This window comes from Syngnathus acus, chromosome 1 (assembly GCF_901709675.1).
Source record: "Syngnathus acus chromosome 1, fSynAcu1.2, whole genome shotgun sequence".
Classification (NCBI taxonomy): Eukaryota; Metazoa; Chordata; class Actinopteri; order Syngnathiformes; family Syngnathidae; genus Syngnathus; species Syngnathus acus.
The window spans coordinates 15,064,900-15,085,029 of NC_051087.1; the positions used below are offsets into that span (position 1 = coordinate 15,064,900).

At 41.5% G+C, this 20,130-nt stretch overlaps 1 protein-coding gene across 4 annotated transcripts in view; it reads left to right on the plus strand.

Moving 5' to 3' along the window:
- patl1 (PAT1 homolog 1, processing body mRNA decay factor) overlaps positions 1–19,175 on the plus strand; it is a 55,983-nt gene extending 36,808 nt beyond the window's left edge. For 3 of the 4 annotated variants that reach the window (XM_037254485.1, XM_037254504.1, XM_037254495.1), the window contains 5 exons: positions 1,264–1,423; positions 5,631–5,756; positions 10,026–10,117; positions 10,253–10,402; positions 18,311–19,175. In XM_037254485.1, coding sequence (XP_037110380.1) covers positions 1,264–1,423; positions 5,631–5,756; positions 10,026–10,117; positions 10,253–10,402; positions 18,311–18,332 — 550 coding nt within the window. In that variant the 3' untranslated portion in view covers positions 18,333–19,175. Of the gene's footprint in view, positions 1–1,263; positions 1,424–5,630; positions 5,757–9,638; positions 9,783–10,025; positions 10,124–10,252; positions 10,403–18,310 lie in introns of those variants that run through there. The other variant, XR_005098283.1, reaches the window with a different exon arrangement.
- Positions 19,176–20,130: the final 955 nt, after the last annotated feature.

A 20,130-nucleotide genomic window follows, 5' to 3' on the forward strand; every position in this document is an offset into this window, starting at 1 on the left:
AATGAATCGCCCATTTTAAAACTTTGTCCTTATATAAGGCGCACCAGATTATAAGGCACATAGAATAAATAACTCAACGTTGCTCAAACGTTAATGCAATCACAATATAGTAACACTCAAAATAGTGAAAACAATAACAATACAGTCAAACCTCGGTTTTCGACCACAATCCGTTCCAGAAGGCGGTTCAAGAAGTGAATCGTTCGAATTACGAATCTATTTTTCCCATTTAATCCGTTCCAAGACAGGAAAAAAACACATTTTTTAAGCATTTTTTCAGTTGCGCATTTTTGTCCGATCGTGCAACTGCAGCGCACCGCCAAACGCGCAACCATAGCGCACCGCCGACCGCGCAACTGCACCGCGCTGGTCGCATTATTGTGACAGAGCCGTCGCTGAAATTTAGAAAATATTTTTAAAGTCCTGATGTGCTTTCCAAAATTTAAGTGGACCTCATTGCGCAGGGAGCTTAATTTGGTCCGATCGCGCAACCGCCGTGCGCTCGCTGTCGCATTGCTTTAAGAGCGTCTTTGTGTTTTAGGATGGCTTTACTGCTCCCACTTGCTTTCTTTGGAGGCATGATTAGGGGTTAATACGATCCTCAAAGTAACGAAAATACAATAACGAACGGAGTCAGTCGGCATCGGGCCGCACGGTCGGGTTTTCTCGGGTCCTTTCGGCTCATCTCGCGATGTTCGACCTCCGAATTTTGTTCGACAACCGAAGCAAAAAATCTCGAATTTTTCGTTCGAATTCCGATTTGTTCGAGAACCGGGACGTTCGAAAACCGAGGTTTGACTGTATATCAATAACTCAACGTTGCTCAAATGTTAATATCACTCAACACACAAAATAAACACGTAAAGCTTACTTTAATAAATTAGTCCTCATCCACGACTCCATATTGGTCCACATATAAGGCACACCAGATTATAAGGCGCACTGTCGGCTTTTGAGAAAATTTGAGGTTTTTAGGTGCGCCTTATAGTGTGGAAAATACGGTAATTTATTTTTTTTATGTATTGTGAAGTGGAGACATTACACGACAGCTCCACCCTGGCAATGACCGCTCAAAAATAAATTTGGGGAATTTTTAGTAATCCACTCATTCGTGCAAAAACCGTAGGTGTGTGTTTCAGAGAATGGTTTTCAAATGGCAATTTGCGAATCACTGAGGGTATACTGTATAAATGAAAGATTTTATCATGCCCACAGAAACACATGTTGCACACAATAATTATTTTCCTTGTGCTCTTTGGAAAGGGTGAGCGATGAACGTTGCGTAATGATCATGTCGGTGAGGAAAGGCAAGCGGCTCATCTCCAGGCTCCTACCCTACCTACCCCCCTCTCATGCTGCCACCGTTGTCATGGCAATTGCTCGAAACCTTCCGACCCTGGCCAAGAAGGACAAGCAGGACCAGGTAATCAAGACCTTTTACTACCATATTGGAGCTGCAACTAACAATTATGCTAATAAGTCATTAATCCGTCTCATTTTTTTTTAATGATTAAGTGAATTTCATTTTATTTTTAATTTTGATTCCTTCATTTTTAAAAGGGAATTATTTCAAATTGGTAGTGCTCAAAGGTTGCTGCATAAAGTTCCTGAGCTCTGGCTTGAAGTCATAATTTAGGATTTTTAAGAAGTCGAAGTTGATATTAAATTACAATATATTGAGACACACTAAAACAGACATGACCAAAGTCCGGCCCGTGGGCCAAATCCGGTGTGTAATTTTAGACCGTCCCGAAGCATTGTGTCATAAAATCAATATGTAGCCCGCTGGCACTGTCGCGGGGACCTGCCCGCCCCCGAGCAAGCCACAGAAATGAAACGCGTACGAACGCACATGAGCGAGCGCTCATGATCAGGTGCGAGCGCTCATGATCAGGTGCGAGCGCAGTCTCCCCCATCCCTTCCCAGTTCACGCGCACACAAGTGTCCGTTCGTGATAATCTGATAATCAGTGACACAGACAATTCCTCATTCAAATGTCCACACACCAAGGACTAAGGCGACGCTAAGATCAGAGACTCTCTGCCAGTGACGCTGCACAGGGAAAGGCAAAATATTATTTATTTTTTGTGTATGAAGTTAAAATAAAAAAGATAAAATGGAGAATGATTTAATTTGGATTAAAAGTCTGACATGATACTACCTGGCCTGTTTACTGCAGTCGAAACACCAATATCACCCTTCTCATTAATACAACAATAACAATAATAAAACAAACTCAATACATGTAATGAAAACATTCATTCAACTTTCATAAAATCATTAATTTCAATCATCAATTAATACTTTAATCTTTAACTATGCTGGTGATGCCATTGACAATATATTCTCATTTGCAATATCAACCTATCTGCATACAGCAAAGTTACATATTTACAAGTTAATTTACAATGGTAATGGCTGAGGAATGTCAGTCCGAATACAGCCCCCTATACATTTAATCTAACTAAATAAAGTCAAGTTTATTCATATAGCCCTAAATTACAAGCAGTCTCAAAGGGCTTCACATATACAAAATAAACTGACAATTATTCTCAAAGCATCCCCTGATCTGAAGCTCCCAAGAGGGCAAGGAAAAACTAAAAAAAAAAACCTCCTAGGGGAAAAATGAGAAACCTTGACAAGGGACCACAGATGGGAGGATCCCCCTTTCAGGATCACCAGGCTGCAATGGATGCAGAGAGAGCACATAAAATACATAATATAAAAAGATCAAAGAAAAGTGGATGTCCAATTCAAAGCGAAGAACTGCAGGAGGTGCCCTCGATTGTCCTGGCAGTGTCTTCAAGGGGGGTAATCCGCTTCAGTTCCCTCTTCTTGATTGGTCCACGAGAATCCAGACAGCTGCTGTAAGTCAAATCTGGCTCCCTTTGCAAAAACATTGGAGCCCCGGCACTAAAACATACAAATATATTCTACTATATACAGTAGGTGCTTAAAATGTCTTTGTCATCCTGTGTCTATAATAAAAAAAAGTCTCAAGTCAAACGCCACTTGAATATTTTTGGGGAGGACAATATAATCAATCACTCTCATGCGTGACCTCTTATGAATTCCATTTACATCTTTTATATTAAACATTATTTTCATTAAACAATGAAAAACACATAGTCCATCTATCCAACCATTTTCTGTACTGCTTGTCCCCACGGGGGTCGTGGGCGTGCTGGAGCCTATCCCAGCAGTCATCGGGCAGTAGGCGGGGGACACCAGCCAATCACAGGCCACACAGAGACGAAGAATCATCCACACTCGCACTCACACCTACAGGTCAATCGGCCTACCATGCATTTTTTTGGGGTGTGGGAGGAAACCAGAGTGCCCTGAGAAAACTCACGCAGGCACGGGGAGAACATGCAAATTCCACACAGGGAGGGCCGGAGGTGGAATCGAACCCGTACCCTTTGAACTGTGAAGCGGACGTGCTAACCAGTGCTTCACCGAGCCGTCAAAAAACCTAGTAAGAAGTAAAAAAAAGATCACAATTTCACATATTTTTTAAACTCAGGTTGAATGTAACTCCATTTACCACACCATTTGCCGTTTATTAAACAAGACAGTGTACAGTATTAGGACATTTTGTCCCAAATATTTAATGAATGAAATAATATAATTTATAAGTAAATGTCAGCATCATACTTGAGCTATAAAAAATGTGCTTATGGGTTCATGTGTAATGCTGTATTCACACCAAATATATTGCAAGCGTTTCTGGCGACAAGATTCAATCACAATATAGTTCCCGCGTGTGTGTTAGAAAGATTACACTTGGTGTACTCCGCGTTCTTTATATTGAGAAATGACCAGTGAGTGCAGCCATTACCTCTTAAGTTTACAAGCCTCTGTCAGGATCCAATTATTAACCAGCAGTGTTTTTTCATCATCGTGATTTTGCATTTTATTGGTTTAGAGATGCAAATATGTCATGAAAATAGGGTCTGGGTCCAAAGTTAATGCAAAGTTTATGCCACCAAATATTAAATGTTATTAACTTTGTTAATATAGTCATGTTATTAACTTTGTTGATATAGTCATGTCAGTTCCATGTCAGTTTTACTCACTTGAAAAGGTGATGGCTTCAAACTACCGTAATTTTCGGACTATAAGTTGCAGTTTTTTTCATAGTTTGGGTGGGGGAGCGACTTATAATGAGGAGCGACTTATATGTGAATTTCTGCAAAAATTTTCAAAAAAAAAAAAAGTGAGACCGCGATAAACGAACCGCGATGTAGCAAGGGATTACTGTAATTTGAATTTCAAGTGACGTGCGCGGCGTGGTGCGGCGGTTGTTTACAAAAAGGAAAAAGATTGATCACGGGATGACGAAGATGACAAAGGGCACCACGTACTACCGGCATCATTAGCGGCTTTGTTTCTAAGTGACACGGTGGATGAAGAGTTTGAAGGATTTAAGGATTTGGAGTGACACAGAAGGTTTGAAAAACTATTATGGCTTTTACGCACGCCCGGTCCTACTCTACGGAGCTCTCTTTCACCTCCATGGATTGAAGTCGGGGGCCGGCGCTTGGCCGGGTGGCTGTCCAGGGACGGTGGATGGGGCTCGGACATGGCTTTTACGCACGCCCGGTCCTACTCTACGGAGCTCTCTTTGATCTCCGTGGATAGAAGTCGGGGGCCGGCGCTCGGCCGGGTGGCTGTCCGGGGACGGTTGATGGGGATCGGTCATGGCTTTTACGCACGCCCGGTCCTATTCTATGGATCTCTCTTCCACCTCCGTGGCTGGAAGTCCACGCCGCCACACGCCTGGAAGTTTGTTTTGTTAAATAAAGAGCCGTTTACCAAACCCACGTCTTTCCTTGTACTTTGTTAACGCTACAATATAGTTATATAGTAGATCTGTGGAATAACGACGAGGCTGACGTCAGGGCTGACGTCAGGGCTGACGTCAGGGCTGACGTCAGGGCGCACGCGCGACGTTGTTGACAAAGGACAAGGAATTTGATCGATCGATTTAATGATTTGGAGTGACACAGATGGTTTGATAATATGATTGCTTACATAATAGTTATTTGATATATAATTTATAGATCGTTATATGGGCCTGTGGAATATTTTGAAGTGCAAGCGCCGTCAGCGGCGCGCACCCATTGTTGACACAAAGGACGATCGATGGATTTAATGAATTGTAGTGACAGATGGTTTTATAAACGTGTTATTTATGTAATCGTTTTTTTCATAAATCTGAATGTTACGTCAGGCCCGTTCTCAGCTCTTCGTTTGTGTTTGTCACGTTAGCATACCTATCGTTTAGCCTGTTGTTGCTCGTTCATGTCTGTTCTTGGTGTTGGATTTTGTCGAATACATTTCCCCCCAAAATGCGACTTATACTCCGGAGCGACTTATATGGTTTTTTCACGTTATTGTGCATTTTATGGCTAATGCGACCTACTATATTCCGGAGCGACTTTTCGTCCGAAAATTACGGTAAGTGTTTTGTCCTGATGTTGAGGGGGATGAGTGGTTAAAGTATGGGGTAGGAGCTACAGTAGATTGGAATTGCTGTCAAGTACAGTATTTGTGGAAGTGATTTTTTTTTTTTTTACAGGTATCGTATCTGCACATCAGGACTGATATTTCTCTGCCATTATTAGGTGCTGTGCCTGTTAGTGGAGCCTGTCTCTGCGGTGATCATGTCCTTATCAAGCTCTGCCCTCACAGACTTGCTCCAGGAGCTTCAGGGCAGTGAGGGTCAACTTGCCACTGTACTACACAACAAGGTACACACACTTGTATGTAACACAACAGAAGAGTCAGCTTACTACACATAAAACCCTGCATGATAATGGGACTCCCACATCCAATTAGATTAAACAGAACAGTAATGATCCATTATTATTATTTTTTCGTCTTGAATTTTAGTTTTAAATCCCAAATTATTTTCGTGTTCATGTTCTTAGCAACTTAAGCAATATGTTCACAAGATCTTTTGCTTTTGGTCTTGGGATCTGCACGTTTTGGAACTAACCATGTTTAGCTCAGGGACATAAAACTTCATAAATGAAAAATATAAATCTACGGAAAATCGCCCTCCTGAACAGTATGATGGCTGGACATTTCCAAGGGGTTATAATCAGTGATGCCGATAATGCATTAGTAACAAGTTACTCAATAACAATGGACGTTTTGAGAAACTTTTAATCTGCGTTACTATTTGTACTATATACTATATACCAAAAAACACCAACATGAAAAATAAGAGTGAAAATAAAAAAATATCTAAAATATATACATCGTATTTTTCGGACTCGGTCGCTCCGGAGTACAAGTCGCATCAGCCATAAAATGCACAATAAAGGGGGAAAAAACATATATAAGTCGCACCGGAGTTTAAGTCGCATTTTGGGGGAAATATATTTGACAAAATCCAACAGCAAGTACAGACATGAACCAGCAAAAACAGGCCAAACGATACGGTATGCTAACGTGACATAAACACAAACGAGGAGCTGAGAACGGGCCTGACGTAACATTAACAGTTATTCAAATAACTATAACATAGATAATACGTTTATCAAACCATCTGTGTCACCCCAATTCATTAAATCCATCGATCGAATTCTTCGTCCTTTATGTAAACAACGCCGCGTGTGCGACGCGCCGCTGACGTCGGACTCGTCGTCAGTTGCAGTTCAAATTACTCCACAGGCCCATATAACGATATATAAACTATATATCAAATAACTATAATATAAACAACAATTTTATCAAACCATCTGTATCACTCCAAATCATTAAATCCATCGATCGAATTTATGTAAACGGCGGCGTGTGCGGCACGCCGCTGACGTCGGAGTCGTCGTCAGCTGCAGGTCAAATTATTCCACAGGCCCATATAACAATATATAAACTATATATCAAATAACAATAATATATTTTATAATTTTATTGAACCATCCGTGTCACTCCAAATCATTAAATCCATCGGAATCTTCATCCGCTGTGTCACTTAGGAAAAAGAAAAAAAACAGCTGTTCACTCCGGAACTACGTGCCTCGTCGTCAGCCTCGTCGTCAGCCTCGTTGTCAGCCTCATCATCAATTGCGGCTCCAATTATTCCACAGATCTACGTATATAACTATATTGTAGCGTTACTAAAGGACCAGGCAAGACTTGGGTTTGGTAACCGGCTCTTTATTTCACAAAACAAGAGCTCAACATATGAGCCAACACAGTGCTATAAGCAAGCTCCCTGGATCCCCAAATTACTCCACAGGCCTATATAACGATATATAAACTATATATTAAATAACTATAACGTAAATAACAAGTTTATCGAACCATCTGTGTCACTCCAAATCATAAAGTCTCCATACTCTGGAAGTCAGTGAATGGAACTCATTGTCAGTGAGGCTCCAATTATTCCACAGCCATAGTGCGCCCTCATGCGGTTTAAAGTGAAAATAACATGTGAAGTGATCAACTATACTAGTAAGTCAGTAATGTGTTAATGATCAAGTAAAAATTTGTGAATAATTACACATATAAGTCCCCCACCCAAACTATGAAAAAAACGCCACTTATAGTCCAAAAAATACGGTAATTGAAATAATAAATTAAACAAAAAATAAATTGATTTTTTAAGTGTAATATCCAAGACACACTTAGGACCTACCCCCTTCATTTCAATAATATTTCCTTCTGCTTTGTGGGGCCAAGAATCACAAAAGTGTAAATAAAAATGAATTTAAAAAATATAAATGAAAATATAAATTGAAAAAACATGGAATGTATATACAATATTATATATATACGTGTATATACACCGTATTTATAGAAGGTTTATGTCCAACAGGGGAGGTGGGCGATTAATAGAGAACACTTTTTGTCCGATCGCCAAGAGGCACTGAAATGGGCAATCGACATTATATTCTTTAGAACAGGGGTCTCAAACTCCAGTCCTTGGGGGCTGCATTCCTACACGTTTTCCAAGTTTCCCTCGTTAAACACACCTGATTCAATTATCAGGCTCCTGCAGAACGTGAGGATGAACTGATCATTTGAATCAGGTGTGTTTAACGAGGGAAACTTGGAAAACATGTAGGAATGCGGCCCCCGAGGACTGGAGTTTGAGACCCCTGCTTTAGAAACTGCATTAATAGAAGTTGCTTCGGCAGCAGCTACAATTGCTAGCTTCTCTTTAACGGTATATTTTCTATATTTTGGCATTTTTTCAGTCGATCATTCAAATCCGTCTGAAATCAAATATTTCCAGGAAAGATTCGCGTGGTTTCGTTATCCTTGGCCCAATCAGAAAACGTGTCAATCCGGAACTCTGATTGTGACCTAATTTCAAGGCAAATCCCGCGGCATTTCATAGGCTCTCAGAACCAGGCAGCGAGTGAAGGTGTTTGATAAAATGGCTACAAATTCACACTTGTCGGAAGAACAGCTTTGTGTGATAAATGCCGCAATTAAAGTACAGTGGAGCCTCGATTTTCGACCACAATCCGTTCCAGAAGGCTGTTTGAGAAGTGAATCGTTCGAATTCCGAATCATGTTTTCCCATTACAAATAATGGAAAAGAATTTAAACCGTTCCAAGCAAAAAATGCCTTTTTTAAGCATTTTGTCATTTGCGCATTTTTGTCCGATCGCCTAACTGCAGCGCACCGCCGAACGTGCAACCGTAGCGCGTCGCCGACCTCGCAACTGCACTGCGCTGGTCGCATTATTGTGACCGAGCCGTCGCTGAAATTTAGAAAATATTTTTAAAGTCCTGATGTACTTTCCAAAATTTAAGTGGACCTAAGTGCGCAGGGAGCTTAATTTTGTCCAATCACGCAACTGCAGCGCACCGCCAAACGCACAACCGTAGCGCGTCGCCGACCGCGCAACTGCACCGCGCTGGTCGCATTATTGTGACAGAGCCATCGCTGAAATTTAGAAAATATTTTTAAAGTCCTGATGTACTTTCCAAAATGTAACTGGACCTCAGTGCGCAGGGAGCTAAATATGGTCCGATCGCGCAACCGCAGGGCGCCGGGCGCTCACTGTTGCATTGCTTTAAGAGCGTCTTTGTGTTTTAGGATGGCTTTACTGCTCCCACTTGCTTCCTTTGGAGGCATGATTAGGGGTTAATACAATCCTCAAAGTAACGAAAATACAATAACAGCGGTCGGGTTTTCTCGGGTTCTCCCGGCTCATCTCGCGAGGTTCAACCTCTGAATTTTGTTAGACAACCGAAGCAAAAAAAATCTCAAATTTTTTGTTAAAAAATTCCGATTTGTTCGAGAACCGGGACGTTCGAAAACCGAGGTTTGACTGTATATCGTGAGTCCTCTGACTGTGCCTCTCCATCCTGACACCACTCCACTGTTGCCCAAACACACACACACACACACACACACACACCTTGGTACAGGTGTCGTTTTTCAGTGAAGACTATCAGTAATTATGGGTTGTTGTTGGTGCTGTTTTGTCTTCTGGGTGAGAAGATTCATGTACACATTACACATATAGACCAATGGACACTTTCGGATTTGACACATTATTGGATTTTGTTACGTCAGAATTTTTAGCACATTTGTAGCTTGAATTATACATACTCAAATAGTTTTGCTCCGATAATGGTTCCATAGAGCCTCTTTCTTTGCGCTGCAGGCGGTATACTAGAGCGCAAGAGCTCATCTGTCTCTACGTCTCCCAAACTTGCTTTCACGAGTGAGAAAAACCCACCAACTTTTGAGGACTTAGAGAGCATGGTGGCTGCTGACACACACAAGGCTGCCTGCACAAGTAATACTGGTACTAAAATAATGTAGTATTGTTTAATTTTTGACATCCAGGTTTTTTACTGGTACTTTACTCGTGCCGATTCATAGTACAACCCCACCCGTTTTTACCAATTAATGGACAGCAAGTTCATTTCAGCCACACTGCAATGTATCGCCATATGACATAAGGTGGCATTATGTATTCTTTTGTAGTGGTCTTGCCATACAGGTAACTGGCCACAAAGGCTGAATGTGTCATTTTGTTTCTGTTCAGTTTGGTGTGACACTGCTCTATCTGATATTGAGTGAAGGAGAGAGGATGCAAAGTTCTGACCCCAACTGTCAGCTCATGGATGACAATCGATGGTGAGATAATTTGTGATGTTAGTTTCACCAGTGTTTGTACTCTTGTGTGTTTTACTGTCTGTAGTCATGCCTTTTTAAAATATTTACCGTTATTTGGTCCTCCCCACTTTTTTCAAACCCTCAACCCTTCTCCAGGACAGAGCTGGTGTTTTCTGTAACCAGGGAGTTGCTCAGCATTCCCTCTACATCCCTCTCATCTCCTCTCTTCACACCTACCAACCTGATCACCCTCTTCTCACGCTTTATTGACCGTCAGCGCTTGGACTTGTTACAGGAAAAACTACAGTAAGTCACATCACTCTTCACACCACATGTATGAAGATACATAAGTCATGTATGAACTATGTATGGTTTAAGCCAGGGGTGTCAAACTCAATTGCACAAGGGACCAAAATTCGAAACACACTTTAGGTCACGGGCCGAACAGGATAAACATTTATTGAACACACTAAAACTAAATGTTTTTGGAACATAAATATGAATAAAAACAGACAGGAATATTATTCTGAAACAAACTTAAACCTTAAATAAATTATATTTATTTTATTAATTTTCGGACTATAAGTCGCGTTTTTTTTCATAGTTTGGGTGAGGGGGCGACTTATAATAAGGAGCGACTTATATGTGTTTTTTTCAAAAGATTTCCAAAAAAAAAAATAGTGAAACCGCGATAAACGAACCACGATGTAGCAAGGGATTACTGTAATTTGAATTTCAAGTGACGTCAGCAGCGCGACGCGGCGTGGCGCGGCGGTTGTTTACATAAAGGACAAAGATTGATCACGGGATGACGAAGATGACGAAGGACCCCACGTACTACCGGCATCATTAGCAGCTTTGTTTCTAAGTGACACGGCGGACGAAGAGTTTGAAGGATTTAAGGATTTGGAGTGACACAGAAGGTTTGAAAAACTATTATGGCTTTTACGCACGCCCGGTCCTATTCTATGGAGCTCTCTTTCACCTCCGTGGATTGAAGTCTGGGGCCGGCGCTCGGCCGGGTGGCTGTCCGAGGACGGTGGATAGGGCTCGGTCATGGCTTTTACGCACGCCCGGTCCTATTCTATGGAGCTCTCTTCCACTTCCGAGGCTGGAAGTCCACGCCGCCACACGCCTGGAAGTTTGTTTTGTTAAATAAAGAGCTGTTTACCAAACCCACGTCTTTCCTTGAACTTTGTAAACGCTACCATATAGTTATATACTAGATCTGTGGAATAACGACGAGGCTGACGTCAGGGCGCACCCGCGGCGTTGTTGACAAAGGACGACGAATTTGATCGATGGATTTAATGATTTAGAGTGCACAGATGGTTTGATAATACTATTGCTTATATAATAGTTATTTGATATCTAATTTATAGATCGTTATATGGGCCTGTGGAATATTTTGAAGTGCAAGCGCCGTCAGCTGCGCGCACCCATTGTTGACAAAGGACGATCGATGGATTTAATGATTTGGAGTGACACAGATGGTTTGATAACATTATTGCTTATATAATAGTTATTTGATATATAATGTATATATCGTTATATGGGCCTGTGGAATATTTTGAAGTGCAAGCGCCGTCAGCGGCGCGCACGCATTGTTGACAAAGGACGATCGATGGATTTAATGAATTGGAGTGACACAGATGGTTTTATTAACGTGTTATTTATGTAATAATTTTTTGAATAACTCTGAATGTTACGTCAGCTCTTCGTTTGTGTTTGTCACGTTAGCATACCTATCATTTAGCCTGTTGTTGCTCGTTCATGACTGTTCTTGGTGTTGGATTTTGTCGAATAAATTGCCCCCCAAAATGCGACTTATACTCCGGAGCGACTTATATATGTTTTTATTTTTCACTTTTTTGGGCATTTTATGGCTGATGCGACTTGTACTCCGGAGCGACTTATAGTCCGAAAATTACGGTAATATTTTGCTCTCATTAACATTAAATTAACATTCAAATTCCTTTGCACCTATGTCAATGTACATAAAAAAATAAACTTAAATATCCCAAAAGATTTTGCTCTCCTTAAAAATATCTCCTCTCAAAATTATACAAGTTAGAAATATGAACATGCTACAAAACCTGGAAATATACATAAAATGTGTGCTTTTCAGCAATAATAATTCAAATCATTCAGTTTTCTTTGCTCTTATGACTTTGATCTGATCATATGCTCTGATCGCAGCCGGACACCTGGCATCTTTTTTTGGCAACAAGTTGGTTTATGTTTGGTGTGAACTCCTGTGTTGTGGAGATTCTCAGGATGGACTGCAGGTGCTCATCAGTGAGACGACTTCTGTGTGCTGTTTTGTTAATCTTCATCGCTGAAAAGAGCTTCTCACACAGATATGTGCTCCCAAACATGCACAAGGTTCGAGCCGCATGAAGACGGAGCTGGGGCATTGTAGCAGGGATGGAGTGAATGAACTGTGCGGGCCCTGCAGTGTCGTACTTTGTCTTCAGTGTCCCATTATACTGTAGCTCAATCAGTTCCATCTGAATCTGCACAGGTGCAGTTTTAACATCGACAGCAAATGGGTTGCGAAGCAACTCAAAACTCTTATTGTGCTTCAAAGTCACTAAAGCGCCGTGCGAACTCAGCGCGTAGTGTGCTCAGTTTGTCGGCAAAGTGCGTTTTGGGGAACACAGTTGTGCTGACTTGGTTCAACATTACTTGGCAATAGGGAAAGTGAGGCAAGTTGCAATGTTGAATTTGTGTCTCCCATAAAAGCTGCTTCACTTGAAATGCCTTTACTGCGTCATACATGTCAGTGATCATGCGGTCACGTCTCTGGAGCTGCAGATTTAATGCATTAAGATGAGCTGTTATGTCAGCCAGAAACACCAACTCGCACTTCCAATTTTCATCCCTCAAAACGGTGGAGTCTTTTCCTTTACTGTCCATGAACTGACAGATTTCATTGCTGAGCTCAAAAATTCTGTTGAGAACTTTCCCCCGACTTAGCCAGTGCACCTCTGTATGATAAGGAATGTCGGCAAACTCTGAATCTATCTCCTGCATAAAGGACCGAAACTGCTGGTGATTTAACCCTTTAGCTCGGATAAAGTTTACCGTTTGTGTTACAGTGCTCATTACATAGTACCTCTTCAGGACATAGTGCTTCCTGGTGTAAGATGCAGTGATATGCTGTTAACTCACCAGTACAGTTCTCCTCATGCATCTTCACTCGCATCCTTCCCACTAGTCCATTTTTCACTGCACATAGCCGGTGCTCCATCAGTTGTAAGTCCAATAAGTTTCATGTCGGTTACACTTTGACATACGTTTTCAAAAATGTCTTTTCCAGTTGTTGTCCCGTGCATCGATTTCATGTCCATTACTTCCTCTGTTACGCGCAAATTGGAGTCCACTCCACGGATGAAGATGGCCAGTTGTGCAGTATCAGTCATGTCAGTACTTTCATCCACAGCAAGCGAGTAGGCAATAAAGTCTTTGCTTCTTTCACTCAACTGTACTCTTAAATCAGTGGCCATCTCACAAATCCGATCAGTAACTGTATTTCTACTCAGGCTTATATTTGCCAGCAACTGCTTTTAGTCTGGACATAGGACGTCGAACACCTTGATCATGCAGCTCTTGAGAAATTCTCCCTCCGTAAATGGCCGGGCTGATTTGGGGATCTCCTCTGCCATGACAAAACTTGCTTTCACAGCAGCTTCACTTTGTGATTTTGCACGGGTTAAAAAACGTCTGCTGGAATGTCAGATTCTTCTTTAACTCTTCTGCTTTCTGTTTCTTCTGCTCTGCATCCAGGTCTTTCAGGTTATCCTTATGTTTTGTCTCAAAGTGCTGTCTTAGATTGAATTCTTTAATTACAGCCACATTAGCACCACAAATGAGACACAGGTTTACCGGCAATGTCAGTAAACATATACTCAGCCTCCCATCGGTTATTAAAGGCTCTGTTTTCAGAATCACCTTTTCTCTTCGGCATCGTGAGGGGTATCTTTGGGTAACGGCTATCTTCGTAATAGCTTGTAATAGCTAGACTTAATTGACGCGGGAAGTGCGCGGCAAGGCAGCCGGAAGTGCGCGGCAAGGCAGCCGAAGTGTTGCATTATAGGAGCTGTAGTTCTGTGCAGTATTGTGTTATCAGTGCTTCATATTGATGGGCCATTAATAACGATAATGTAAAATGATCTTGCGGGCCGGATATGATTACACGGCGGGCCGGATGTGGGCCGCGGACCATGAGTTTGACACATGTGGCTTAAGCCATCTATAGTTTCCAACTGCTGAGCTGAGCGCAACAAAGCAAAATGCCAATGCTAGTAGTCCTCTGCCGACGGTGACTTGGTTCCCATAGAGGGCAAAGCATGTGCTTTGAAAATAAGTTAAAGCTTGCTCATTTCTCAAACAACTTTCATGTGGCTGACCTTTTTGTCATTCCCAAAACGTGTGCTGTCAATACAGAGTACAGTGCAGATTGATGAACAGAACGCAGTAATAATGTACAAATGTCATATGATCTAGCACCACTTGGTCACCAGGGTGCATTGCGTGCTGCAATACATTTAATTCATGAAGTTGTGATTTTTATTTATTTTTTCTTCCTACAAACAAGCCGTGACTTTCAGTTGTGAAATAGTGATGTCCAGGTCAATTCCTTGCTATAAGTTGCGATGCCCTCTTCGTTTGGTAACAAATAATCAGGGATGAGAATCTTCCGCGGGTTTCCGTGTTTTTTTTCCGTCGGAAGTATCATTTTTGTGAATCGTGTAGATCCATTGAGAAAATTGTTTTTATATGTAGTACAGCAGTGGCCAACCCGCGGCTCGCGAGCCGCATGCGGCTCTTTGGCTGGTTTCATGCGGCTCTTCAGGAGATTTCACATGACAAGCGCCAAAATGCTTGGCTGGCGCTGCCATTTATTCCCCCTAGGTGGCGGTGGTGCGCTGACCAGTTGAATCGGTTTGAGTTGAAAAGAAGAAGAATGACGTACTGATGACAAATGCGCGCGTTCATTTGAGTTGTAAATAATTTGTTTCAAGTTCGCTCTCAAAATGGCAGGGAAAAAAAGCACAGCCAAACGAAAATATGAAGAAGAACACAGGACGTTTTTAACAGAGTGGGAGAGTTTATATTTTTTTGTTGAACGTAATGGCAAGCCATTCTGCCTTATATGTCAGGCATCATTAGCGCATTTCAAAGCTTCAAATCTTCAGTGTCACTTCAGCTCAGTCCATCCTAATATCGACCAGGAATTTCCAAAAGGGACTGAACTTCGCAAGCACAGGTTGGTCACTTTGAAAAGTCAGGCAGAAAAGCAGATGCATTTTTTCCAAAAATTTACAAACCACTCAGAGACCGTAACGCGTGCATCATATCAACTGGCTTGGAACATTGCACAGGCTAAAAAGCCATACAACGAAGGCGACTTCATTAAAGGGTTAGGGTTATTGAAAATTGTTATATTTCTGTTTGTGGACATGCTTGAACTGAGAGTTTGTGTGTGTGAGACAGTGCACACAATGTTAACTGTTAAATAACTGTCATTATCTTGGTGTGGGACATATTCAATAAATCTGGCTGAGCAGAGGCCTGTGTGTGTCTGTCTCTGTCTGCGGGGGGGGGGGGGGGGGCTGATGTGGCTCTTTGCGGGGGGGGGGGGGGGGTGATGTGGCTCTTTGGGATGACACAGTCAAAAATGTGGCTCTTCGCCTCTGACTGGTTGGCCACCCCTGATGTAGTATATGGGGTGGAGTGGCTGGCAGTTTTTTCGCTGGTTTTCGCCAGTCTGGCAAAAGTTTTAGAGAAAAAAGACGAGGATCGTGCCAGGGAAATAGACAAGTCGAACGGGATCAAGAATTGCTTCAGATGGGCATGACTCGAGAGTAGCGTCATTGTACAACTCGGAACGCAGTCCGTAACCACCTGCTTGACAGAACATGTCCGTAAATTTGATGTCCCGAGGTAGGTTTTGTGCATTCTTTGTCAAGATGTGATAAGCTATGGAGGTTGCGGCGCTAGGAACATTAAGGAGCACATCGAAATAAAAAAACACAAAGGTACGTTTTTACTTTGAAAAGCATGTGGGTTTAGAAAGTAACATGATGTTACATGTAAACTAATGTTAGGCGTAGTGTGTGTGCGTGTGCGTGCGTGCGCGTGCGTGCGTGTACACACTGCTCAAAAAAATTAAAGGAACAGTTTTTTATCAGGGTATGGCATGAATTCAATTAGATTTTTCTGATAAGGTTTTGGTCAGGTACGTGGCAGAGGGGGTTGTTAATCAGTTTCAGCTGCATTGGTGTTGATGGAATTAACAACAGGTGCACTAGAGGGGCAACAACGAGATGGTCCCCAAAACAGGACTGATTTTGAAGGTGGAGGCCATTTCAAGTTCCTCCCTCTTGATCTTTTTTAACTGTTTTTCCACAAGTGTTGGCTTTAGCAAGAGTCATTATCACGACTGGGAGCATGAGGCGATTTCTTAACCCTCCTGAAGTTGCGCAGATTGTCCAACTCCTCCAGGATGGCACATCCATGCGTGCTGTTGCAAGAAGATTTGATGTGTCTCCCAGTACAATCTCCAGAGCATGGAGGAGATTCCAGGAGACAGGCAGTTACTCTAGCAGAACTGGACAGGGCCGTAGACGGTCCTCATTCCATCAGCAGGACCGATATCTGCTGCTTTGTGCAAGGAGAAACAGGTTGAGCACTGCCCGAGCCCTACAGAATGACCTCCAGTAGGCTACTGGTGTGAATGTCTCTGCCCAATCAGTCAGAAACAGACGTCCTGTAGTGTTTCCTGTGCTCATTGCTCAGCACCGTGGAGCTTGATTGGCATTTGCCATAGAACACCAGAATTAGCAAGTCCGCCACTGGCGCCCTGTGCTTTTCACAGATGAGAGCAGGTTTACCCTGAGCACCTGTGATAGACGTGAAAGGGTCTGGAGAAGCCAAGGAGAGCGCTATGATGCCTGCAACATCATTCAGCATGACCGGTTTGGTGGTGGGTCAGTGATGGTCTGGGGAGGCATTTCCATGGAGGGACCTCTACAGGCGAGAGAACGGCAGTCTGACTGCCATTAGGTATCAGGATGAAATCCTTGCACCCATGGTCAGACCCTACGCTGGTGCAGTAGGTCCTGGGTTCCTCCTGATCCACAACAATGCCCAGCCTATTGTGGCAAGAGTATGCAGAAAGTATCTGGAGGATGAAGGAATTGACACAATTGGCCCTCACGATCACCTGATCTAAACCCGATAGAACACCTCTGGGATATAATGTTTCGGTCCATCATACGCCGCCAGGTTGCTCCTCGGACTTTACAGGAGCTCACTGATGCCCTTAGACAGATCTGGGAGGACATCTCACAAGACACCATCCGTCATCTCATTAGGAGCATGCCGCGACGTTGTCAAGCATGCATACAAGCTCGTGGGGGCCACACAAGATATTGAAAAGAATTTTGAGTTGCAGAAATTGAATTTAGGCAAAAAGGACAAGCCTGCCATATCATTTTTTCTCTTTGATTTTTGGGGTGTCTGTATACTGAGCCCTCTGTAGGCTGAAAACGTTTATTTCCATCAAAAGATGTGGCATCCTTTTGTTCCTTAGACATTAAACTGTCCATATCAGTATAGATATCCCCAAAAAAACTTTCACCATTGAAATCTGATGTGTTTTGAAAGTGTTCCTTTAATTTTTTTGAGCAGTGTGTGTATATATATATATATATATATAATCCCCCTGCTACTTTTCCGTGTTTTTTCACATTTGCCATTCTCATCCCTGTTTTATATATTTGTCATATGTTTTGATTTATATGCTAACTACAGATAGGTATTATGAGTGTTTGATAACAAGATATGTGGTTGTAGATATATGTATGTTGCAAAAAATTAACAGTTTTCATTAAAAGGAAAAACTCCAGAATTGATTGTGCCATTTTGATGTATTATATTCACCTTGGTAGCCCACCAAGCAGGAATATTATTTTAACAAAATTGTTCAAATTGAGTGATGAAATTAATGGTTTTGGGGTTGCTATACTGCCAAAATCCAGGAGTTTCCAGGGGGCAAAGCGAGGGTGAGGGGATCATTCAGTATTCAGTATTCCACAATACATTGTTCCCTCAAAGAACTGTAGCTTTCCAGTGCCAGCAGCACTCATGCAGCCCCAGACCATGATGCTATTCAGTTTCTAAGATAATATATTTTGTCTTTCCCAGGATCCCTGCCTCGTCCAGGTAGAAGTTTCCAGTTCATCAATCCAACCCACCCCCACACTTGAGGCAGTGCGTGCCTGCGCGTGTTTGTGCGTGCGCGTGTTTGTGCCAGTGAGTGTGTGTGCATGGCCGCATTGAGTCATTTTAATGTATGTTTTTGTGATAAAGAACAAGGATTGCGTTTGAATGAACTAACAGCAGTTTTAATAATTAAATCTGCTTTTTTTATCTAAAATCTTGTTTACAATTATGCCTATGTTGAACCTTCAAATTAAAAATTATTTCTATTATATAAAAAGTGCACTGTTATCTTCTTGTCCAGTTCTTTTAGTGCAACGATAATCTCCCTCAACCCACAAATACATAGTAAATAGAAATGAATGATAAATAATAATGATCAAATAATTGACAGCCTAAATGAATCTGCTTTACATCCTTGTTTGTACATTCTTAGTGTGTATTAGGAATGATTGTCCTTTTAAAGGTAATCAGTGTCTGGTTAAAAAAAAGCAGTGGAGATGATAATTTTTCAAGGCATTTTTGGAGACTTAAGTTTTTTTCAACCATCATTAAAAAAAATATATAGAATTGCTTCATACTCAAGGTTCACAGATTTGTCTGATATACTTGGAGGTTGGTCATAGACCTACTCCTAATCAAACATGCCTTGGGAGCACCTTTGATTTGATACTTATACATGAATAAAATTGGTTTCCTTAAAAGAAAAATGAGAGTTTACATTTGTTTTAGTTTTTCTTAGTTTTGTGTTTGAAAGACAAGTCAGTAATGTCCCACATTCACTGAAGAATCGCTGCATAAATTGGAAAGGTTCTTGTGAGACATTTTGCAAATAAAGATTCAATCACTCGCAAGTTTTCATATGTGCTTTTTTACTCAGTCTAGTTAGGTTACCCAGAAAGAACTTATGCATTCAACATTCAAGCAGATATGTTAAACACAAATTTATTTGGGTTGCTTGACAGGATAATTTCACATCGTTTCAATTTACGTTAGAGGTACAGAGGAAGAACCTGTATAATGATGGTAAGGATCCATGAATTTATTTCACTTTGTTGACAAAATGGGGGACATAAGAGGGTCTGTGAAGAGGTCTATGAAGGTGCACAATTTGGTGCTGATTGAAATACCAAAAAAAGTATCCACCTATGTAAAGGTCCATTAGTTCAAGTCCTACAATCATACAAAACTATGACAAACATCTACATACAGGCCAAACTGTTTTACCAAAAGGAATCCTAAGTGTTTTATCATTTTATTTCTTAAGTACTTTTTGAAGGTAATCAATGGACTATTCTAATAATAGTGATTAAAAATAAAATGGCGGTGGGTGCTTTGTGTCATCACTCATTTGTTGCCTCCTTTTTGCCTGAAAAGACAAGACAGACAAAGCTACAGTTCTTTTATCACATTTCACTTCACCTACAAATAAGAGGCAATATTGAATTGTTGGAAACTAGAGGTGGGACTTAAAGCATTAATTTATAATAATTGATTACAAATACTTAACACGTTAAAAAAAGAATCAAGCATTTAGATCGCAGTTTGTATTCCAAACAATGTGGGACCTTTCTCAGTACAATTTCCCTTTGCAGCAATTACACTGACACATCAGAGTTCGGCTGACTGCTACCAAAATGGAGGAATCAGATAAAAATGCCTTGCTAGGACTGATGAGAAAATTACATTTTTAAAAAAATGATGGCGGCCTAGATAAAAGCATGATTTTGTATAAAAAGGAGTTTGCATACCACTTAAAGAAGGGTAGTTTTTTTATTTTACTAACGATTCAACACAAAGCGAAA